The following is a 9,838-nucleotide window of genomic DNA, read 5'->3' as shown; positions in this document are numbered from 1 at the left end:
CTTCCCTTTTCTTGAAGGATATTCATCCCAAGATTTTATCATTAGACCTAACGGACTGTCAGGGGGGATCTGGGGAAGCATTACTGGGGTCCCCGTCCCCATGGAAGCAGAGGGCTTGCTTTTCCTCTGTCCCATCTCCCAGGCCACCTTCAGGCACACACACACTCGCGGCCCCTGTTGGTGCCCAGCCCCTCGCGGGCTCTGCAAACCGCACTACTCAGAGCTCTGCCCGTGCCTCGTCCTACAAGGACGTCTCACGCGTTATGTCCTGGGATCCCAACCCCAACCCAGCGGATCCCCACTTTTATACTCACGCTGTCCTGCGTCTTCGCCCGGCTTCGTGCACAAAGATTACGGGGTTACTGGTGTCCCTTGTGCTCAATACCGAATTTGGGTTCGTCGGTAAGGGTCTGGGAAGGAAAAGCCTGCACCAGGGCCGCTGCAGAGGCAGCGGGGCGCCTCCCTGATTAGGAATTCCCACCCGGTGACCCTTATCCGAGTCACGGCACCAAATTTGTTATGGACAAATTCAATTGGGGAGGCTAATTATAGATAAATCAATTAACAAGAATTTATTAAGCAGGCAGTATTAAGCAAAAGAACAGCGCTGGATGGCCGGGGAGCCTCTGCTCTGCCACAGCACACCTTCCCTCTTTGACCTTTTTGTTTTTATAGTCCCCCCCTTTTTTTTTTCCGGTTGACGTATTTTCTGTCGATGCACTCTGCACTGGTGCAATTGATTGCTGGGGGTCTTTTTTTCTGCCCTTGGTGGTCATAGGAATGAAGGCTCCTCGTCTTCCTTGCAGATTGTCCTTGGCCTAAAAGTTAACTTGTATATAATTACACAGTCTTCTATGCTAGTTGCATTCCCTACTCAGTTAAAATTCTTATCTCCTTTAATGCTCGTTTTGATGAACAGAGACCTTTTATTTATTACATATAGATAGTGGGGTTTCAGTATGCCCTCTTTAAATTGTCTCTCCCTCTCCTGCTGAGATGCTCAGGAGCTCTACTGAAGCCTGGTGGCAGTTGTAAGCCATGCTACTTATGTATTAAAGAGTAAATAGAGGGTAACAACCAGAATCTCCTGGTCCAACAAGAAAAACAACTTTACCTGCCTAATTTGTCTTGGTTAGGATCCAAATACTGTGCTATAGCAAAAGTACCATTGGGAAACACTTAGCTCTGCTCTGATGCCTTAGGTTTTAGCTTTTATATTTTTCAGATCCTGTATTACTTTAGTGTGTAGTTCTGAGCTTCATATTAGGGGATGGTGAGCTTTCTTCACAGGGCAGGGCAACAAAACAATTCCTTTCCTAGGCTGGGACCAAGAACAACCGATCCAAATTTCAGGCCAAAGAACATAAACAATGTGGACTGAAGAGAGAAAAACAAGAGGGATGGGACTTCATGGGCTAAAGCTGGAATTGGACAATTAACTCCAATATGCAAATGGACCAGAATTTATAAAAGAGAGAGACCTTGTGGCCAGTTGTCCATTTGGGTTCACCTTGGGCATAGCCCTGGCTGGGCTTTTGTACTGCCGAGGATGGATCCACTGAGGTCTTTTAAAAAATCCCCACTTTATTCTTTAGCTCCATCTAGCCTCTGGGCTAGGCCTGTTGCAGTGCCAGGTTTCTTCAGCCCGGCTGGCTCCCGACGCCGGCAGCAAGTGTGGGCTGCCCCAGACAGCTGTCGAACCAGGGGCGGCTGTAGGGCACAGCTGCTCTACGCACGGGGGGACTGCATTGAGGGCAGGGACAATGAACACGGAGAGATCTCCTCTGTGTTTTCCAAAGGCGTTTATTCCCAGGAGGGTCAGGGACAGAAAGACACTGAACAAAGGCACATACCACCTGATACACAGGGGAGGTCTTAGGGGTGGGTACAATCTTTAACCAAGTGGGAGAAACCTGGGGAGCATCACAAGGTGGGGATACAATGTTTAAACCAATAGGGGAATTACAGGGGAGGAGAAAAACAAACCAATGGGGCCTCGAAGGATACAAAATTGGTAGGGAAGTTTCTAGAGAAAAGGGAAGGGATTGACAATGAATGGGAGGAGGAACAGGGAACAAAAGGGCAGATCTTTGGGGGAGATGGACGGCTAGGGCAAAACCAACAACACAGTGGGGAAAGGAACGCTCCGTTGGTAATAAAATGTACTATAACAATACAAAATAGGGGAGGTTATAAAACTGACTACTAGGACCAGATTACAATCAAAACCATGCACCACAACGTAGGTCAGCCTTCACAAGGCATCACCTGTACAACCAATAAATTGGGTAATTTAGACTTGATTTAATCCAGTATGGAGCTTGGGTCCTGAGCTAACATTTTCAGAAGATGGAATTTTCTCCCAGGAGATTTTAGTCTTCTCAAAGCATGAAAGAAGAAAGTAATTTTTTTTTTTTCCTACAGCACCTTCCTTTTTGTACTTAAAAGAATTTTTTTTGCATGGTGAGAAATGTGTTTATATGTCTTAATCTTTTTCTCTGTTTTGCAGTACTTTCCACATAAGAATCTGAAGATGTTTCTGCCAGTCCAGCCTTTCTGAATCTCAGGCACTCCAGGGACTTTTGTCCTCTAATGAGGGCTTCTTAGAACTCAGCAAAAAGTACTGAAAGAATTCTGGTCCACAAAGAGACAGAAGCATCATGTGATCTACAGGATATTTGCAACAGACACATTTTTATCTTCTCTGCTGGCCAAGCACTCTGGAAAAGATGGTTGGTTGTTGGATCATGGTATTTCTTTTTCCCCCCCCCCTTTTTTTTAACAGTCAGAATCAGAATATTATTGAACGTATTTCCACAGAGTTTTTATATTTGTGAATATTTAATACTGCTCTTAAAAGTGAAAAAAAACCCACAAAAAACCAAACCAAACCAACCAAACAAAGAAACAAAAAAAACACCAAAAAAAACCCCAAAACTGAGAGATTAGCTTTGGTGTGTTTTCCAAGAGTATTTGGAAGGAAGCATGGGCCTTAAATAATGAGATGCCTCTATCACTGTGTTGTACAGCTGGGATCTTGCGTGGAAAATACCTGAGGTGAAAGAATTGCAGTCAAGATCAAGCTCCCAGTGTTGAAGACAGCCACAGCCCAGGTTTGCCTTTCAGCCGCTAAAATGGCGACTGCTGGGTTTGGTGCTTACCTTCAACCAATACTTTATGGATTGTTGTGTCCTTATAAAACTTGAAATATTTGCCTTTTGTATATGATAACTGTGTACGTGATGAATTTCTTCCCAAGATAAATGTTTAAACAGTGTCCTTATTCTCGAAGGGGCTCCTGCATTTTACTCATTCTATGGGCTGATAATGTTCTTGAATGGAGGAACATGGTCATCTATAACTCATGAAGAAATTGAAGAAGCACAGAACTATTAAGAACATGAAAAGATATTTTCTTTTGAAACAAGCTATGCAATCTCTCCCATAAAATGCATTAATACAGTTCTATCTTTTTCCTTTCCAGCTGGAAATCAGCTAGATCTTTTTGTTGGGGTTTTTTTGTTGTTGTTTTGGGGTTTTAAAATTTATTTTTACTTCCAGTATTGTTTAGGTACTGGGACCCGAAGACAATCATATGTGTATTAATTACTGTTCTAACAGTCAATAGAAGGGCTCTGTCACTTACATGGCTTCTGTATCAAGGTCATCACAATTAAAACTTTTGAAGCATTCTGTTGTGCTTTGAGAATTTTTAGGCTGACCACATACTAATTTCTTTTCTGATCGTTATTCCAATTACAAAAAGTTAAATCTTTCAAAGGATGAAATGTGTTACATAGAAAACTGTTAAAGTGGAGAACCTAACCTTTATAATTTCTGTAGCGATGGTGATGCCTATCTACCTCGGAAACTCTTCTGTGTGGTGGGCTTGCAGGGTAGCTTGCTGTTCAGATTTACACACTATGAATAAAGAAGAAATATTTCTCTAGCAGTATGTGTGTACATTAAAAGTTTCAATGGAAATTTTGGGTATTCAAGGTATACAGGACAGACATGTCTAAGACTGCACAGTGAAAATGACAGTAGTAACATTAATTTGTAATAAATCTCTTAGACCTATCATGTTCATTAATGTTTATAGTATTTTAATGCTTCCTCCTACTGATTACTGTTTAGATAAAGAAATTAAACTTGAATTCCCTTACCCAAGTTAAAATTAACAGAAATCAATCTTCATATTCAGTTCTGATTGGGTAAAAAGAGATTCAAGCATGTTTTTCATTTTGAGCAGATTAAGTTAGATGTATTGGCTGAATCAAAATATTTGCAAGACATTGGCATTAAGAGAGATTATGTTAAAATTACTTCCTATTAATTGAAGTATCAGCCTAATTTTTAAAAAATTTATTTCAAGACAGACATTTAATCTTGGAAGTCTTGTGAGGTGTGTAGGAATATATGATTAGGATGTATTTGTAAAATACCAGGTTGCAAGATTTGGGATCACGTTTTCCGGACAAAAAGGATCTGGTGCTGATGACATAGGTCCTTTTGGCATCAACATTCTTCTCTGTGTTATGACTGTTATTAGCTAAAATTCCTGTTTTCCTGGCACTGTGTGTCATTCTTGGGTTATGTCATACTCCCCTCTTAAAGAACAAGGGGCCTTGGAAGTGCTCAGTGTGTTGTTTCCCTGGGTCCTCCCTGACCTAAATGTCACAAAGTCCTTTAGGAGACACATGAGCTTGCAGCCAGATGTTTGACCTTGGAGTCATCCACCTGAGCTGAGAAACAAAGAGAAAAAGAAATTAGGAGCATATTGTGGAGAAATATTCCTGTTCATAGAGACGTGTTCTTGCAAAATACTGCAGATACAAATGTGTGTAGCTGTTTTAACTGCCTTTAATTTTTTTACTTACATTCATGTCCTGTAAAAAAAACGGAAGCAACATCATGTGTCCCTGGCGTTTGAGAGAGATCTGTACACTCAATCCTTCAGCACTGCCTAGTGGTGGGTGAGTATTTCCAGCACCTGATGGCAAAGGTGAGGGATAGATTTCTGAAGAGCTTTGTATTTGTGCTTTCACAGTTGTCTATAGCTGGATGTCTTGCAACTGGCAGTTTTCTTACAGCAAGATTGTTGAGTGAGTAGTTCAGTGGGATGCAAATTTCATCCTGTCACATGGTACCAAACCTGCTGGACTTTGGCAGTTGTATAACTGGCACAATCTAGCAGATTCTCTAGCAAGTGTTTCTTCAACCAGCCTCACTCTAAAAGAACTATCAGGCCATGTGGAAAGAAACCAAAACAGTAAAAGAGGTTTAGATTGAAACAGTTTTGGATTTGGCCAAAAAACAAGAGGACATGAATATTGAATTGCAGAAAAGTGTTAAATATAAACAGACATTACTATATTTCTTCAAAAATGGACAAAGAAAAATGAAAACCATTACCTAAATCCTGTATCAAAACAGCTGTGTGTGTGATCTTTCATTTATATACAGTTAAAACATCCTGGGGACAAAAAGAGAGTTGTGAAAGTTAATAAAACAGTATCAAAAAAGTAAGAAATAACTTGGTTATTTTAATTGATTGTTGTTTTAAGGAAATACTGTAAGCCAAGATTTGCAACAGTCTGCAGGCTAAAATCTGATTTGCTTTACTTCCACATTAATCTCCAGTAACTGCTGACTTCAGTGGAATTAACTCGTGTCTGTAATTGGATCTGTGTTGGGGGAAAGTACTTGAAGTCTTGCTCCAGTTCTTTGTGCCCTCTCATGCCCTTTTAATGTAATCTTAATATACTGAATGGTCTTTTCTTAACCAATAACCACACACTCTTCTTTGTCAACAGGCTCACTGTTGGAATCTCTTGCAATTTCTTGCAGTCACAGAGGAACAGTCTCCTTTCCTTTTCTCCCTAGGACTAATTTTTATCTCCTTGTGCATGCTAGAGGCACTTACGATGAAACCTCACAAGGTGGCACCACACCACCGTAGCAAGTCATAACTTCATAACTTCATTTAACAGTTTAAATGTCCCCGAAATAAAGGATACTCTATAGAATCTACGATGCCACAAACAAAAATATGAAACTGTGATTAATTACTGATTTTAAAACTGTACATAATTACAGAGAAAGTTTTGTGTTTCTCAATAGCATATCAATAAAAATACGTTTTAATAAAGTCCTTAAAAATTGAAATGTATGTTAAAAATGAAAAAGGGATTTTCTTGCTGGAACTGTAAAAAACACATATTATAGACACTTAGGTTAAGATTATATTCTAAAATAACAGAATATAAAGTAGAGTTTTTTTGTGGATGGGAAATACTATGTTTGTGAGCTCAGAATCCCCAGTAAATCAATTTGAGCTGAAATAACAGCAAGATTAAGAAGAGTTTATAATATTATTGCCCAATACACCTTGTCTGGGACAGACAATGGAGTGAAATTTGATGAGGAAGACATTAAAGATAATAAAATTATAATTGTTTATGTCTTTAGGAAGATGTGTGTCTGAGACAAAAGTACAGAACACATGTTCTCCTCTTTTGTCTGTATAATTTTGCAGTTTTGTGTATCTTGTAGAGATGTTAGTGACACTGAGTGACTATCACATTCTCTTTCATGGGGAAAAAGAGGAGACTGTTCTTGATAGAATTCAAAGAGCATCAACATTTCAGATAACAGTGCCTTTATTTAACTCTAAATTCTGCCATCCTTGTCTGTAAGATATTTTCAAATCTGAACTTCATGAGAAATTTCCCTCTGCCCTTTCCCTTTGACTGCCTCATGTTGGCAAGAGCAGTGAGGAGCCCAGGTGTGCCAGCCCTGGGTGCTGTGCAGTTGTCATGTAGATGCGTCCTTCCCTCTGCTCTTTCCCAGTCAGGAGCTGCTCAGAGCCAGAAGTTTTCATGCACGAAGCCCTGACTGCGTTGTGCCATTCTGCAGGTACAGGCTCCATGGCTGTTGGGTGCATGCTCACAAGCCTTGCAGCACAAGGCACCATCTGTACCCTGCTCTCCAGTTCTTGCACAGGCAGCTTGGGGCCAGATGTGCCTGCAAATGTAGGGCAGAGTGGTTTAACTCTGCTGAAGAGGGTTTTGGGCACCAGGCCAGCCTCCTCTTTTTCTAACTGTAACTTTTCTCCACTGAAATCAGTGGATGTGGCAGCCTGCCAGGAGCAGGCAACTGGTTGCTGTGGGCTTAACCACAGCTTGTGCAGTTCAATAGGGATCAAGCTTGCCTTGTGCTCTGCACACTGACAAGCTCTGGGAATTGGTAGCTGCTGGTTGAAGGGGTGGTAATTGAAGACTTTGGCCTGGTCCGTCATGTAGAGCTGAGCAAGCAGGTACAAGGTGGCTCTGTTTACTTGATGGAAATGGTTTATACTTTAGTCTGGGAAAGTATTCATATGACCAGAAGCCGGATCCAGCTTTTTCATAGGTCTCTCATCCCCTTGGTTATGAGTGTTATGGTTATGGGCTGTTTCTCACATCACCCTGGAGGCAGCACTTCACAGATAGTGAATTCATGTGGATCATTAGTAACCTTTTATTAGCAATCTAATATTCAGGGTTACTTTAATGGCACTTAGAAATAAATCAATGTTCACCACATTTCCCCCCATCCCAGATGGAAGGAAATGATCTCTTACTTAGACATCTGCTTATTTTATTAGAGGATCACAGAAGATGCTGAGTTGACCTGTCAGGATCATTAAGTCCTACTCCTGGCCCTGCACAGGACACCCCAAGAGTCACTCCAGGTGCCTGAGAGTATGATCCAAACCCTTCAACTTTGTCTGGTTTGGGTGCTGTGACCACTGTCACTGCGGACTAGTCAGCCCTGAGAGGAAAAAGAATATTGGTATTTTAACCAAAATGGTATTTTGGGTTTTCTGAAAATGATTATGCTTTTTTTTTTTTTCTTTATACAGATAAAAAGTTCTGCATACAAAAAGCTGTAGATTCAGAGAGAATTCCCTCTAGAAGTTTGAAACTGAAAGACTGTTACCATTCTGCCTAAATAAATAAGTTAATTGATGTATATGTTCACAGAAATAAATTAAATTCCAGGAAATTCAGTGAGGCCTTTCATATGTTTAAAAATTTTTGTCTCTTGTATGGCCATTTTAATGACTATTGATTTTCTAATGTTAGAACCAAATAAGGAAGTATATAAAAATTCTCTATTGTAATTTCATGCATCCTCATAATGACAGTAGCATTAGAATTTGCATTCACAAATTCCTTTTACTACACACCTTTAAAATTTGGTTTTCTGCAGAATTTACTTGCAAATATTCCTAGTGAAATGACTTAGTCCCTTGTGACTAATTCTGAGTATTTTTTTCATTTCCAGTTACCTTCTCTCACTGAAAAAGCAGAGGGAATAATTGATATCCAGAAACATTAATGTGTTTTGAGGTATTTTCATTCCAAGAAACTTGCCAAGTTAAACAGTGGGTTCTTAATGCCTGATTGGCTTAGAGGAGGTTTTTTTCCTCTCTGTGATAATTCTGTAGTAGGCAGATATCCATGGGGGCCAGATCTCCACAGGACTCCTACTCACTTTGGTAGGCAGGCTTCAGATCAGGTCCTTAAATAATATTTTGCTTTATTCAATCATGGAATGTATAAACAAAAAATCAAAACCTGCAGATAATAAATTATTCCGTTTCTGAAGAAATACTAATACGCAGGCAGAGATGGAAAACGGATTTACTGCAAGTATTTTTACTGTCTCATTCTCTATGAGATAGTATGTAAAATGGAAGAAAACATTAAAACTTTGTATGACAGATAAGTGAAGAGGATTGTAATTATCTTTAGTATGTCTCTTTGATTTTGAAGAGCTTATGAATAGCTTATGAATAGCTAATCTGAGACTACTGAAAAATGCAAAAAAAACTTGCTTAGCCATTTCATCTGTATCTGACACATTTTGTTTGAAAGTCTAGGCTTACTACACTAAACAAAAAACACTGGAGTTCTCATAAAGAGCACAGGCATTAGAGTCCTCACTCTATTTTTATTTCCCTTAAAACTGTACAGAACTCAGCTAACATTCCCTCTCATTTGCTTGCTTGAAATGAGGACATTGTGTACACAAAGAGGCTGAAGACTTCCCTCTAATGCCACTGCCCTTGGCATTATGAGTAAGCATTTAACAGAACAAGTTCTGGTAAAGCCAGAGGAAATACTTTAAAGAGTATCTTCGTGTTTCTTCCCAATCTCCTTCTGGGAAGAAACCTGAGATTTGTTATATCCTTTTGAAAATATCAGCGTGTCCTTTGAAGATTCCCTCTTATTGATATATTCAGCAGAGATGGGGTAGAAAACCGAGTGTTTCTGCAGTTCCTCTACTGTAGTCTGGAGAACAACAATGCAGGGAAAATTGAGCCTATTATCTGAGAAGAGCCTAGCAAAAACCTTGACATGGTAAAATGAAGCTGAGGGGATTATGAATGCTGATGAAACACAAGGAAGCTTGATTCAGTGACCTGAATTTGGAACCCTACAAAACCTTCTACCTTTCCTTATCCTATTTATCTAAGATATAAAGCAGGTGGGAATTATTTAATTGATGTCTGATCCAATAATCTATAAACGTGGTTCTTTGTGGCCTTTAATTCTTTTTATATTTCACTAAAAGGGGGGAAATGAAGGATATGCCAAAGGAAAGAGAGTCAAAAGCATTTCCCTGGACATCTAATTATTTATTCTGCCCCCAAGCAGGATCTTCAATCATCTCCACAACTGCTTTACATTTAGCCAATTTCTAAACTTTTTTATCTTAGAAGGCTGTTATAGGGGCAGGAGGAAAAGAAAAGCCGGGCAATAATTTTAAATCAAGATTCATAGGTGAT

At 39.8% G+C, this 9,838-nt stretch overlaps 1 protein-coding gene across 6 annotated transcripts in view; it reads left to right on the top strand.

Annotated features, from left to right (window-relative positions):
- Positions 1-3,952, top strand: part of CIB2 (calcium and integrin binding family member 2) — a 47,813-nt gene extending 43,861 nt beyond the window's left edge. For all 6 annotated transcript variants that reach the window (XM_085588444.1, XM_085588445.1, XM_085588447.1 and 3 more), the window contains one exon: positions 2,510-3,952. In XM_085588444.1, the coding sequence (XP_085444570.1) occupies positions 2,510-2,531 (22 nt within the window). In that variant the 3' untranslated portion in view covers positions 2,532-3,952. The remainder of the gene's footprint in view (positions 1-2,509) is intronic.
- Positions 3,953-9,838: the final 5,886 nt, after the last annotated feature.

Source organism: Lonchura striata, chromosome 10, assembly GCF_050655825.1.
Source record: "Lonchura striata isolate lonStrDom1 chromosome 10, ASM5065582v1, whole genome shotgun sequence".
NCBI classification, from domain to species: domain Eukaryota; kingdom Metazoa; phylum Chordata; class Aves; order Passeriformes; family Estrildidae; genus Lonchura; species Lonchura striata.
This window is presented reverse-complemented; position numbering and strand designations above follow the sequence as displayed.